At 46.0% G+C, this 14,888-nt stretch overlaps 1 protein-coding gene across 19 annotated transcripts in view; it reads left to right on the forward strand.

Annotated features, from left to right (window-relative positions):
* PLEKHG4 (pleckstrin homology and RhoGEF domain containing G4) overlaps positions 1-14,888 on the forward strand; it is a 95,437-nt gene that overhangs the window by 58,999 nt on the left and 21,550 nt on the right. For all 19 annotated transcript variants that reach the window (XM_023934619.2, XM_023934620.2, XM_023934621.2 and 16 more), the window contains 3 exons: positions 6,332-6,470; positions 8,845-8,967; positions 9,482-9,673. In XM_023934619.2, the coding sequence (XP_023790387.2) occupies positions 6,332-6,470; positions 8,845-8,967; positions 9,482-9,673 (454 nt within the window). The remainder of the gene's footprint in view (positions 1-6,331; positions 6,471-8,844; positions 8,968-9,481; positions 9,674-14,888) is intronic.

A 14,888-nucleotide genomic window follows, 5' to 3' on the forward strand; every position in this document is an offset into this window, starting at 1 on the left:
TCCCAGGTTCAGGAACACAGCTCTTAGACTGGTGCATTTGACAAGGATATAAAGTATAAACATAAGCAAGTTAATGTACATTAGACAAGGTTTGGAGGTAGAAATTTCTTACAGCTGGTAGAAAACCACATCTTGAGGCTCAGTGTTCCCAGAATAGTGTTTCCAAATCCTATCCCAGGCTCTCCTGCACAGGGAACTTTCACCATAAACAGTGTGCTTGTTGGTTTGGGATTTCTTATGGTTTGTTTTTTTTTTTTTTTTCCAGTCAGCTTTAGGGATCTTACTGGGATTTAAAATCAACCAGCGTCTGAACACAGTTTTATTGTAACTGAATGCAAGCCAGACAGGAGAAAGAAACAAAGGTCACATCTTGGGACTGTGTTTAGACACTTGTTTAACTGTCTGCATTGATCCCTTGGCTTTTAAAGGAATTTCTGAGTATATTTCTGCTAAAAACACATTTAAACGAACTGTGCTCCAGAAGAGAATTCTCTTGGCAGTTGTGGTCTGCAGTGCGTTGTATTAATTGGATGGTTTGCTCCCAGGTCAGGTAACCTAGTGAGGAGGGATTCAGCCAGGTCTGTGGTCTCAACCTCAGTGGGAACAGGCATCCCACAGGCAACCACAGATTTGGTGTTTGAGCTCTGTGCCTTTGAAAGGACACCTCAGGGTTCTAGAAGATGTACCCAGTTCCTCAGATACTCTTCTCAGGGGATTGAAACCATCATGGCTATTTGTGTGCTGCAGAGAATAATTAGTTTATTTAGCTGTATCTGCTTTAGCTTTGCTCTGGCTAGCTTGAAATTTAATCTCAGCTGCATGGGAAGCTCTCAGCTCAAAGAGCAGGACTGTGCATTTGAGGTGTTCTTCTTTTATGGGATCATTATAAATATTGCACTTATGTAGGTTGCTACCAAAATGCAGTAAATAACCAAGAATTTCTCGTCCTGCAAAATGTCCCTCAGGCAAACAGGACTGTCCCTGCTGACCTGGAAGGATTTCCAGAAGCATTGCTCAGGATGTTTTTAGTGGTTTGTAGCACACATGGTCTGTGTGATGTCTTTGGACTAATCCATTCTTTAAACCTCCTAGTTTCCAGATCCTATTAATTTTCTTCTAAAACCTGTAGGGACATCCATCCACAAGGGAAGTGCAGCACCAAGAGTGAAAGACTAGATGAGGCTGATGATGTAACATGTGACTGTGTTCTTCTAAATTACAGAACAAATCAGATTAAGGATACCTTCTTTTCCCATGACAAATCAGCTGCCCTATACTTTCCCAAACCCCAGCAAATACGTTACCAAAATGTAGTATTTCCTTCCATCCGTGAGTTTTTTTGCCATTTTAAAACTGACCAAGGCTGGTCAGAGGATGAATTCCTCATTTCAGCCCTTTTGTTAGATCTGCTGTTCTTGCTGTTAGTCATAGTAGTTCTTGAAGGGGCAGACAGTGCAGAATAGTGATTCAGGTTCTGCTGCTCCCTTCCCTGTTTGCATCTCACTGACATTGGCAGGCATGGCTCAGGCAGCACCTGCTCTTTGATTATTCTGGATTCTGTGGCCATCTATTTTTTGAAAACAAAACAGGTATTTTGCTTTGAAAACTAAAGTGTAACTCTCCAAGGCTGGCTTTTTTTGAAGAATGGATTGAGACAGAAATGGTCTTTCTAAATTATAGGTTTAAAATTACCCTACCATTATACAACAGCTTGGCACTTCTCCAGAAAACTGAAGACATTTGGAACCTTTTCCACTGAAATGATAATTGCCCAATGAAAACAGGATTTGGGGAAGCATAAACTTGACATCAAGCTAGTCCTTTTTGCTATAAATTATATTGACTCTGCACTATTGCAAAATTGCTTCTTGTGATTTGACCATGGAAGAATGTAGTGAAAGACTCTTATTACCACACTCCCATGTGCAGGGAAATTGCAATACATCCACACAAATCTGAGCTGAGATGAAACTTTCCACTGACTTCAAACAACTCTGCCATTCGTGCTCAGAGTTGCACAGGCCACTATTAAAATACCTTTAAAATCCTTAACAACCAGGTGTTTCCTTTGTGTGCCAAGATGGAAGTCACTTTTTTCTTCAACCAAATTTTCAATATTTGGTTTGTTTAGTCCAAGCTGCCTTGAAGGTTCTGAAGGACAGAAATTAAAAACTTCTGAGTCTAAAGCTGAAGAAAAAAAAAAAAAAAAAGATATTTGTGTGAAGTATCATTTTTCCCCTGAAACTCCCTGTTTCAGGATATTATGGAGTTTACTAGTGTACTGGAAATCATTTAGGAAGTTTTTAAGATCTAGATCAACAAATGGGGGGGTGGGTGTGTGTAAATAGATAAACACATGTACAGAGGTTTGGGAGAACAGGCTTAATGCCTAGTGAATCTTTTCTGGGAGCACTGAAGTGCCCAAGTGAATTGAAAAAACAAGCTTTCCCATGGACTCTGAGTGGTTTCTTTGTTTGGCTCAGTTTGCCTACCTACTTTATACTACAGCATGGAAAGGCTTATATTTTCCTCTGTGTAAGAGAGTAAAAGATGGATGTTAGTCAGAGAGGCTGTCTGTCTGGTAAAAGTGAACTGTCAGGGGCTGACAACATATGAATGGAGTTACCTTGGAGATGCAACAGAAGACCAACAACTAGACGTTGGGGTTTTAATGAATGCTTGCCAAGTGAGGCAGAACATATGAAAACAGTGTGGCTGGTCCTGGAAACAAAGAGCTGAGGTTCTGGGATGCTGGAGGAACTCACAGAGGAGCAGGAATAGTGTAAAGCCACACCTGAAGTTGTCTGGGGACTCTGAACTCAGAGGAGCTGTTCGGAAACGTTTTTTCTCTGCGTGTTGTTTGCAGTCACTCAGGAAACCATTGGCAGGACGATGAGAAGGGGCAGCCTTAGAGTGTTGAATTGTGGCTGATAAGGACATTAATAGCCTGCTGCAAGCATTCACAGAGGAAAAAAAAATCACTTAAATTACAAGAGTAATTTAAGATTACTAAAATCTTACTAAGATTTTGGCTTATATAACCCCAAACAGCCCAACTTACTGATAAGAATTCATTTCTAGCCTTATGAACTAAATTTTCTATCTAGTCCCTGCTTATAGCATAAACTCCCAAATGCATCCTAGACTGACTTCAGGTAAGTTTGAGATGCTTGTGGGTCAGTAAAGCAAAGATTTTCTGTGTGTGTCTTCAGTGACAGAGTGTCACTTTTAGTACCATTGCATCAGCTGAGATAGGGGGAAGGTGACTGATGTGCATAGACGTGTAGATTCTGTACATTTGTAGCTGCCACATGATTTACTGAGATATGTATTTTACAATTGTGTCCAATGGGGCAAAGAGCTCACTTCTAAACTGGAGCTCCCTTCCACCTTCTGCAAAGGCACATAAAGGCTTGATTGGATTGAGATCTTCAGAGGCAGGGTAACTCCTTCTGTGGGAGGAATGTGTGGGGCCAGAAGTGTTGTTTGGGGTGAATTTTACTCTGTCCTTTAGTTGGGCACCAAGCAGTTCAATCTTGCACCCTTTTGCTGAAATGGGTTCCTTGGACTTTGGTTGGTGGGCCAGCAGGAGTACTTTATTACTGCAGTTTTGAATCTGACTTTCCCTGGTGGGGGGTTTGCTGATCATAAGGCCAGCATTGGTCTCAAGTGGGCTCCAAGAGACTGGTCTTTTCCCCAGTGGCACAGTGGAAAAGCCTCTTTACACAGTGACCTTGTGGTACACCTATTTCTGGTTAAAAAAAAACCCTTGAAATGTGGGTTTTGGTAGCTATTTTTTTTATAATCACTTCCTATCCCTCTACCTTGAGGGTGATTCCTCCCCCCCCACAGTGTTGCAGTGTTGTCTTCAGGAAAGCCAGTGTTTTGTGACTTTGGGAAGTGTGCTGTCTACTCTGCTAGACTCTGTAGTATTTATTAGCCCAGGTTGCTACTGGCTCCTGTCAAGGAAAACTACTCAGACTTAAAACAGTGGGGGGATTGTTTCCTCTGGGTATGGAAAGGAGCAGAGTGGGACTCCCTGGCTCCTGTGCCCTAATCAGATCATACTCTGTGCTAGGTCAGGCAGTGCTAGAGCTGGAACCCTTGTCTCAGGTCCCTGTGCCATCAGGTGGCCCTCTGACAATACCATGTTAAGTACTGAAGCCATGGATGCTCACTTTGTCACTGGCTTGGGTGGACATAAGGACTTCTATTACAGAAAGGTCTAGCAGGTCAATCTGGCTTGCTAACGAGTGCCATCTAAGAAGTAGCATCAACACCAAAGTGATTTCCATGGAAGCTCAGGGAAAGGTTTGAAAAATATTTTGCCTCATGAGGGGGTAATTGAAAATGTTTGCATATAGCAGCATGGAATGCCTAAAGTTATAGGTGCTTGATTGTCTGTGCCAGTGGGAGGAAGTGTTTGCTGTATCCATATGTTTTCCTGAGTGGATGAGAGCATTCATGCCAGCAGGGAATTCAGCCCTGTGGGAGTAAGGCCGAAGGGTGTCTGCCTGTCTGGCCATGAGTATGCTGGAGACTTACTCAGAAAATGGGACTTGACAGATACGCTCTGCTGCACAAAACTGAACCGCATTAATGGTGTTGCCAAATTTAACTTGCAGCCATCGTCCCAACTTTTTCTCATTAGCTGTCCCAGCTGTGTCACTGCTGCTGACTGGAACTTGCCTCCACAACCTGCTGTATAAACACTTTCCAGAGCTCAGCTTGGACAATGATTATTGACTCTGCTGCTGTGAGTTTCCTGGGTTGGATCTGAGTCTGTCCATAAGAAAGGATTACAAAACAGAAGGCTCATATCATCACGGTTTGTTTATGGCGGTTTTGGGAAATGCCAGAGCAGTGCTACAGCTCAGATCTTTCCATTGTAGCCTGCAGATTCTCTGTAGAGAACCTGTCTGCTCTGCACTGTGGTAGCACTGATCTTAGTCCAGAAACTATTTGAGTATTTTTGGCTGCACTTTGGAGAAATTAGTTCAGTCTAATGGCATTTCAAAGAGGGAAAACAAAAGTATCTAAGAGCCTGAGGTTTGAGAAGTTGGCTGTTGCACACGGGGTGGAATTCTGAATGGAAAAATAGTGTGGATTTCTGATATGCAGAGCTAGTTGTCCAGACCTATGGCACTACCTCATGTCAATGAAAACTACAGGATGACTGCTACTAAACGCTCATATTTGGTTGCATTTCATAGGTTCAAGACTGCCTGTAAACCCAGACAGAAATAAACACGTATGCTGAATTGTTTTGAATTGTATTCCATTTGCAATATTAGCTACCTATTTTGCAAGTGTTTTAGATAATTTAAATAACATGATAAAAAAGCCATGCTCTAATAAGTCAGAAGGTTGTAAGACGATGACATGAAAATTGATTTAGGATGAGTACAGGAGATGACCAGGCAGCTGAACATGCCAGTGCAGAGCACAGCTGAAGGAGGCTGTAGTGTTTTCTTGTAGCTGTCTCTTGAGCCCGTAATTGTAGGAGGGGAAATCTGGAAGCAAAAGAAATACAAGAAGAATAAGCTTGAATGCTCTTCTGTCTCCTGGATCCCAAGCCTCTGCTGGAGAGGTGTTGCACACATCTAAAAAGATATTCCTAATACTCACCATCTTACAAAGACTGTGGTTGCAGCATCTGAGGGCACTGGGTTCTATCCTGACCCCTCCATGCCTGCCTGTGTGCTGTGGACCAGGCTGGCAGGGAGAGTGCCTCCTGGTGTTGCCTGTCTGGCTTTGGTCAGCATGGCTGCCTGTGGGAGGTAGGGAGCTCAATCTATCAATCTCTTCAGCACAGTACTGTAAAATCTGATTTCTCCTGGCACTGAGTTGTTGTACGCTTTGCATTTTTGTTTGGCTGGTGTAAATCCTGAGAGTAAGTGGGGTATCAGGCACTTAATATTGTTGTTGTTGCTCAGGAGAGATTTGCTTACTAGTGGTGGCTTATTTACCTAATTAAATTCAAATGATGGTTTTAGACGCTGAAACTGCTTGACCCTGTGTTTGTGAAAATCCATTGATGCAACAGTCTATGTTTATGAAAAGCTGAAAGTGTGAGAAAGACGGTAAATCTTGCGAGGAGCCTGGCTGGGAGGAGATGCTCTTGTCCTTCCTGCCAGGTTATCTGCATTGGGGTCAGAGTGGTGAATCATGGTAATGTGCAAGGAGCAGCAGTATTCTTTTCTGCTCTCCATATGGAGATGGCCAGTGTGGGTCCCATGGGGAGGGTGACTGGAGCACTGTTGTTGGCCAGGTTGTGTTTGCATGAAGCACATAATGCAAAAGCCTTGACCAGACCTATGTCCCCTTACAGAGATGCACTTGATGCTGCCAGCGTGCTTTATAATCAAGTTGATGAGGGCGTTCACCGACTGGTGATGCTGTCAAACAAGCGCATCCAGGAACTGGAGCTGGTGATGGAGTTCGAGAAAGTGGAAAAGTGTTTTAAGGAGGTAATGCCTACCTGCCAATTCCAGTGACTGCTGTCCTTTGACTGTGTGTTCCACAGCAGGTACTGGGCCTGCTGATCTGTTGTGTGAAGGTGTACAATGATGCTTGATGCTTAAAAAGAACAACTGAACATAAAAATTTGAGATAGAGTTTCAGCAGTGCTGAGAATCAAGCCATTTATTTCTCTGGTACCTCTTGATGCCATGTGAAAGTCCCCTGGCTTCTCTCTAGGTGTGGATCAATCAAACCCCATAAACGTCTGTGAAGTGGCTTATAGGTAAGCAATACACTTGGAGGTTGGGTGTCTTTTTTGACCCTCTCAGCGAACCTGTTGATGAGACATTCTTCATACTTCATCTTGAGAAGCAGCAGAATGATGACAAGCTGATAGTAAGTCTACTTGTCCCCTTTGGGCTGTAGCTTCTGCAGGGTTTGCTGACATCCTGTTGCTGAATAACCCTGCCCCACGTTGGCTGCCCATCCCTGTTATGTACTCTGTTGTTTAGATTCCTGTGCTCTTCTCAGGTCCCTGATATCTGATAAGACCAGGCATACTCCTTCCCCTCCAGGTGCAGCACCAGGCACACTTGGTTTGCCTCTGGGTGCAGCCCTCTATACAGGCTCCAGGAAGGGAACAGCCTCTTATCCTTAGCCCAAGAGCCATGCTCAACCTCCCACCCCCTGCACTTCTGTGGAACCTTCAGCTTCCCTTTGTTTAGTGCTTGTTGAAACTCTTGACAGCCATGGGATAACTGAAGCGAACAGGGACTGGCTTTCAGAAAGACCTTTGAAACCTTTAGCCATGTTAACAGAGGACCTCAAAAAGTCATAAAGCAGCTCAGGTCTGAGCATTCCACAAGAGCTGATCAGTCCTTTCAGTGTTGCAGATCCCAGATGTTCCATGTCACAGATCCCTAAGCCTGAACTCAGCTTTGAGGTTATGGAGTCACATGATCTCCTGTGCTGTAACTCATCAACAATGAGAAGTTTTTGTTTTTAAAAATCACTGTTAGGATAAATTTCACCATTGTTCTTCTGGGATTCTGGGCTCTTCTCCTCTAGTAGGAACTGGATTTGCAAAGGAGGCTATAGCCTACCTAGTGTTTTCACAGGCCAAGGTGGATCCAGGAGTTTTAATGACTTCCCATTTGGAGGTAGACACTTGGGCGCCGTACAGGATGTGTTCAGGACAAGAAGTGTGTTGCAAGAACCTGGTAGAGACTCTTGTTAAACATACAGGTTCCTAATACCAAACAGAAATTAAAAAGAGGCACAAAAGTAAGCACTGCAACCTATTTCTGCTTTAAGCTGAGCTTCATTTTTTTGTTGAATTGAGTAACACTCAGCTGTTCCCAGCTTACTTTGCTTGTAGATCACCAGTGATGGCAGCAGCTGCCCCTGCTGTTAAGCCTGCCTGGGAGATCTATGCAGCAGCAGTGTGCCTCTCTGCAGTACTGGGAACCCACCACCATCTCTTCCTCTTGCCAGTGGGCTTGCTCCTTATAACCTCACAGTCCACAGAACTCAAGTTTGTCCTTGAGTATGGGGTTGAGTACTGGGATATGGATTCAGGTGACATAGGCAAACAGGATGCGTGGGTGTTAGGAAGCACTTAGTCTGTCCCTTCCCCCAGGTGCACCTATGCCTGGAGCATTACAAACAAGTTTACTAGCCTGTTTTTAAAACCTAGTGATGATGGAGATGCTGTGTTATCCTACCTGGCCTCCTATGACTGCTTTGCTTTTAGGATGCTCTTGTTAGTCAGTCCTCTGCCCCTCTTTGAGGATATGGGCTGATAACTGCGGCAGTAGCTGGGCTCCACTGATGAACATGCAGTTCCTCAGCTTTGCTGCTCAGCTTTGTGGAGAGCTGCCTTCAGAAAACCAGTAGCTGAGAGTCCCAGAGAACCATGAAACATTGCAGTTAGGGAGAATCCATCAATACATTCACACTGATATAGTTCATGTCCTGCCAGTCAGAAAAGGGAAGTGATACAGGAAATCTAGCAGCAAGGAGTTTTGATCCCAGTTGGGGATAACAATAATAGGAATGTCAGGCCAGTCTGCAGGTTGCAGAGCTTGCTTTAGACCATGGCTCACCCAAAACAGAGCCCAGGCAGCCACTTGTCCTGTTTATGCCTAAGGCTAGTGAGCAATAGCAGAGCTTTTCAATTACTCTGTAACCTGAAGTGGAAAAACTCCTAGCAGGAGGCTCAGACTGAAATGTCGGAGTCGGGGGGAGAAGTCTACACACATTCTTTCCAGTAATGAGATGACCAGCATTATGAGAGCAATTCCTTGCTCTTTCCACATGAAGGCCTACGTTGGTGAGTAGTACAGGGTGACTAACAAGCAGGGCTTATCCCTTTTCTTCTAGGTCAGCAGTTGGATTGAGAATGTTGGCAGAAAAAGGCTAAAGGAAACTATCAACCTGCATGATTCTTTGGAGATGCTGCTTCAAACACAAAAGCAGTTCAAGGAGTTTGATCTTATTGCCAGTGTAAGTATTGTTGGATGGGAAAATTACATTCTCCAGCATCTGAGCTGGTAGCATGTGTGTCTTGTAGGTGCTCAGCCAAACACATGCTAAGAGGGTTCATTACCTAAGTGTGTGTCATTCCATCTCACTACATAGTATCCCTGCTCTCCTTTTGCAGACAAAGCCGCCAGCTCTTAAACACTTAGTAGATGGCACTTACCAGTCTTGGGGAAAATAACTACTAGGATGAAAGATGGATTTTTTTGTTCCTCCTTTGATGTGCTTGTAACACTGCCTTTTTCTGATCCTAATTGAGCCATGGTCGTGCTGTGTAGGCCTTTACAAGCTGCCGTGTGACGAGTGTAAATCGTAAGAAGTCAGGCTTCAGAATTCTACTGTAAACAAAGACACTGCAGTGCATGTGATTTGAACCTTAAAAACCTGACTAATTAGCCCTAGCTGTTAATGGCCTTGAAGACTACTTACTGTTGATTCCAGGTCTCTATCCTCATAAGCAATTCCTTTTTGTTTTCAGGAATATTGCAGAAGGGGTCAGGAAGCATTAAAGAAGATGAATCAGTGGGAAGACTTTTCGTTTGTGGATGTGCATTCTTACAGGGTAAAGCTGCAGACCTATGAAGATCAGCTGGAGGAGTTCTGCACCCAGCTAGATGAAACGAGGCACCGAGTCTGTGAAACAGTCAGGCTGTATGAATTCTTTGACAAGGTAAGACAAGGCATCTGCTGCACAGAGGAAGATGTAAAAAGTCTGCTTGGACTCAGTCCAGTGCTGGATTGTTTATGAAAGGTGTGAAATGTAGTATTTGCCCCATCAAGGGAGCTGGATCTATAACCTGTAGCAGTCCCTTCATGCTTATGTGTCAGCAGTGAATTTTTTCAAGTCCGTATGTGGGAGAAGGAGTGGGTGTGTCTTCCAGAAAATGTCCACATCTGTTAAGTATAGATGTTTTCTGCTCTCTGAGCTGGAGCTTTTTAACCCCTTTCATGGCCACAGTGGATGGAAGGATGATGGCAGTGCTGGCTCTGATGACAAGGGCCAAGATATGCACTGATTGTGTCCAGTCTTGGCCACCAAGGCAGGGTAGATTGGCTGTATTTTCCTGCTGTATCCTTACACACTGGCAAATTCAGCCTGTTGACCCATCAGGAGTAGCACCCTGCTCTTCAGTCCTAAATACAGCCCAACTCCTCCCATGTGGAGGCCTGCATGAGGAAAGGGAGCGCCAGACAGGAGAGGTGGATAATGTGGCTGAGGGAACAAGGGATCCCTGGATCATCACAGGGATCTGGAAAGCAGGAGGAGAGGATGTGTGTGGTGACTGTTCTGAGTGCCTGACCTTCCCACCTGTTTGGTTTAGTGCAGATGCACCCATTTAGCAGATCTGCAGTTGGATTTGGTGTTCTTTAATTTCTAAAGTTGCAGATGAATAGGCAGTAGGATCTTCTAAGTGCATTTTAAAATACAACTTTGGCAAAAACAGAAGGCCAGGAAGTCTGTGCTCCATTTATTCCACACTTGTACAAACATTGGGTATTGAAGTTCTCAAATTCCAGAAAGAATAGAGACTAAAAGTTAAGCTGTACCAGATGTAGGTGCCACTTAGTTGCTGTCTCTGAGCTGTGTTGGCAGCCAGAAGTGCTCAGGGGAGGAGGGAGGAAATTCAACTAAACATGAAAATGTGGAAAAGCATCCTGTGTGAGGCAAAAAAATGTAGAAGGCAGCCCAGAACACTGCTGTCAGGGCAGTGAGGATTGAGTTTGGTGATGTTCTGCAGGTCTGCTCTGGCTCATCTCTGCAGGGTACTGGCAGGTGGGGGACCCTCTTGCTGTGGAAATATGTAATTTTTTTTCACCCCAATGGAGAGAGAAGTGCCTCCCATGCCATAGGAGAATGGCAAGAACCTGTGCTTTTCTACCTCACTGAATAGAAATGTTTCAGGGACTGCTCTGGTACTTGAACACCCCTTGCCACCATGGGGGATTCTGGGAAGGGTTTTCTCATGTTTCTTCTGATAAACTGAGGCACACAAAACCACCAAGCCCTGCTTGGCATATTGACAATTCTGCAGCCAAGCCAAACATTGGTCATATGTGAACCCTTCCAGCCAGAGCTGGAAGTCTCTGGAGCCAAATGTAGATTGTAGCACATTGAACCATACAATGTTTTGAGCCTGAAGGGTTTTTAAAGGAATCATCCAGTTCCAACTTCCCTGGTACAGGCAGGGATGACACCCACTAGACCAGGCTGCAACAAGCCCCCATCCTGGCTTTGGACCAGGGATGGGGTGACCACAGCTTCTCTGAATAACCTATGCCAGGGCTTCACCACCCTCACAGGGAAGAATTTCTTCCTAATATCCAATCTAATCCTGCCTTTTACTCCATGCCCTTGTCCCAAGTCCCTCTCCAACTCTCTTGGAGCCCCTTCAGATTCTTCAAGGTCTCCCCAAAGCTTCCAGGCTGCTAAGTGCTCTGTTCAGGCATGGAAATTACATTGTGCTGGTAGCTCTTGGGCTGCCAGGATAGCTGGACATGACTCTATAATGGTGTGTTCCTCCACAGCTTCAAAGCTTTTTCAGGGCCAGGGTCATTTCTAGGGACACAAATGCTACATAGATCCCAACAGTGTCCCATTAATTTTCTGAGGGCATTAGAGCTTCTTTTTGGTAGATGAACTCCAGGATGTAGTCCTTGGCAGCAGCAGTAGCCCTCTTGGTTGTGCCTTTCATGCTGCACAGCCCCAGTGAAAATAGAGCTATAGTGGCACAGTGTGTTTGCACACTGCTGTTTGGAGGAGAGGCAGCTGGCTCAGAGAGGGAGGAGGAGTTTGATCTCACTGGTTTCAGTAGAGCTATAAACAATTCTGGTGGTGTAAATATACCATGTGTGTATTGTGAACCAGTGGCCAACTGAAACCAGGAGTGTAGGGGGATACATCCTGCAGCTGTAGGTTCAGTGCAGAAATTGTTGCACAGCATGAAAGTTCTTTCAGTACCTGTGAGTTTGATCTTGATCTCCAGAGTGCTTTCTGCCTTCCCAAAGCAAAGTTAGTGGCATGGTCTGGGTGGTGGGGGATAAGCAGAAGATTTTATCTAAACTGATTTCACCATCTTCTGATACTGAGCTGCTTTTGACCTTCCTGTGGTGATGTTGTCAGTGCCTGCCTAACTCCCTTCTCTCTTCCCTGATATCTGAGGGGATATGATATCTACAGCTGGAGTCTACAATAAGCAATGTCCTTGATTTTCCTTCTCGTAAGGAGCCTGCAGAGTGCCAAACCCCAGGATTTGGGGAAGAAGCCCAAGGATGCGTAAGCAATGTACAATATGGTAATGAGCTGGCAAGCTCTGATCTCCAAACATCTCAGCATGCACCAAGGGAGTGGAGCACCCACCACAGAGATCATGGTGTTCATTTGTCACGTACCTCACTGCCTCCTGGGAATGGGAGGCTCTGTTGTGCCCTCCCTCCTGCATGGCACATGGTGGGCAAGTGTTTTGTAGGGCACTGCCTGTGGCTGCCAGACAGGCTGTGGGACAGGACAGCATAACCCCATATGCCCCATCAAGATGCTGTACTATGTTTTTTCAGTGCTTGGCAGTTCCTGAAGGTCTGTCAGAGCTCCTTGAAATGAGGCAGGCTGAGCTGGGCCAGACCACGTAGAGCTTGCACATGGGCTGGCAGGGTTCCCTCCCCAAAGACATGACTGCTGCCAAGCTGGATGTTTCCATTTGTCCCTACTTCCTTTGTGGCAGTAGCCCTTGGTGCCTGACAGGGGGTGAATGATGGCTGGGCTGAGGCAGGAGGAGTAGTGAAGGAATCTGCCTTCCCCACCTCTGGCTGTGGGCTGGAGGATTGTTTTTCAGTACCACAAAGTTGGTGTGGGCATATTCGGGGACCTGCCATCTCCCCGTGGCTTCAAGCCTGGTTTGGCCACTGTCCTTTGTTTACTCAGTTCCAAGACTGTACTGGGATCTGGCACCATACAGTGCTTTGGGGAAAAACTGGGCAGCTGAACAAGGAAGGGTATGTATGGTGTACCAAAAGCATTGATGTGTGTTTTGTTCTGAGGTTCTTGCAAGGACAGTCCCCAGTATCCTTTTCTCCTGCTCTCTATCCTGGCTTCACAATAACACTGCCATAGGTACACCATCAAGACCAGAAGCAGCCACAGCAAATCTTCCTCTCCTTGTTTATCTCATTAGCCTTCATATTTTTTTCTTCCTTAAGCTCTCTCTGGGTGAATTATATCCCAGAACACTCTTAAATCCCACGCTGTTGACTTTACCATAAGTGAAGTGCAGGTTACCTGGACTGCAGTTTTGAAATGGCCCATGTGAGAGCCATGTGCCCTGTCAGGACTGAGCACCTTACTTACAGCAGCATGTCCAGTGAGCCAGAGCACACAGGACAGTCTCTGCCAGGTCTGGGATGACAACCAGTCCTGCTGAAGGTTGGGAGTGAAGGTGCATGATCGTTGCTTGCACAAATGAAATGAAAAGAAAGCACTGATGCAACCAGAACAGGCAGTGTCCCATCGCAGCCTCAGCACCTGCATACCCTGTGGTGATGTGGTGCCCAGAGCTGAATTGTCTGTATCATTACAGGAGGGCCTGAGGCAGCTCCAGGGGCTTTTTCCTGCTTCTCAGGATGTTGTGCAAGGTGGTGCCTCACTGGTGCTCAGGGAAAGTATGGTCATTCCGCTGCCATAGCCTGTGAGTCTCTTGCAGCTTGAGCCCTTGCCTTATGATTGCTTTCTGAGGAAAACTGTTCAGCTTCACTTCTCACTGCTTGGGTTTGGTGGGGCAAGGTGGGTTGAGAAATGGTAGTGTTTCCCATAGTGGGATTTCTTGGAGCTCTGTTCCACAAGCAATTCCTTCTGTGGAGTTCTCTGTCTGCCTTCCTTGGATCTTTTCTGTCAAAGGACCCCTGACCATCAGCCTCTGCTGATACTTGTTCCTCCTTTGTCCGTCTTTTTTTCTGCTGTGCACAAGGAGCTGCTGCTTCTGACCTCTGCTTGGGGTGGGCAGAATATTCCCCAACCCCTCTCCATCTGTGTTTTCATCTCCAGGAATGGGTTACCTGTGTTCATGGGTGGATCTGCCCCCGCAGTGGGTTCTCCTGTGCTTTCCTCCTCAGCTACTTTGTTCTTTGTGGCTTAGAAAACAAAGCCTTTGGCAAGTGAAGGAGGTGCCTGCCCTTCCTGGGGGAGGGCCAGCTGGCCTGCATTTGATTATGGCAGTGCCTCCTCATCCCTCCCCATTGTCCTTGCTGCTGTAGGAATGCCAGCCTTTTTGCGCTCCATCCCGTGAGCAAGTGTTGCTGCTCTGGGGCCCAAAGAGGGGCTGGGGCTCTTCTTCCCATCGCTCTCGCCTCTTTGCACATCTCCATGCACCTTTCCCTCCAAGTCACAATCGCCCCATCCCGGCTCCAGCAGCAGACGGACACAGCAAACCCTCTTGTAAGTACCAAGTGCGTGCGCCCCGGCTGATGCATGAGCTGTATTGATATTGTTTGGAAACAATGTAGAGAAGGCTTTTCACTCGGTTGCTTGTGCGTGTCTCTGGGCATCCAGCATGAATCAGAGTGCTTTGTGTGCAGCTTTTGTGCGCTCAGACAGAACCCCGGGCTGTGGGCATCTTTGCATGGTCCCTCTGAATCCCAGGGCTGCGCTGTGTGTAGTAGAGCAGAGCCTGTCCCCCCTTCTCTTTATTAGAAGTTACTGCATGATCATTTCAGTGGGCATAATTTACCTGCAGCTACAAGTTTCTGCAAGGACTGGGTGCTGCAGGCTGGATGTATGTGCAGGGCAGGTGGTACCTCTCAGCCTCCAGGACTTCTGTCAAATGTTGTGGGCAGCACAGGAGGGGGCTGCTCTCCTGGACTGTTCCAAAGTTTGCTGGGTTCCTGCTCCCCAGGTG

This window comes from Cyanistes caeruleus, chromosome 12 (assembly GCF_971803275.1).
Source record: "Cyanistes caeruleus chromosome 12, bCyaCae1.hap1.1, whole genome shotgun sequence".
NCBI lineage: Eukaryota > Metazoa > Chordata > Aves > Passeriformes > Paridae > Cyanistes > Cyanistes caeruleus.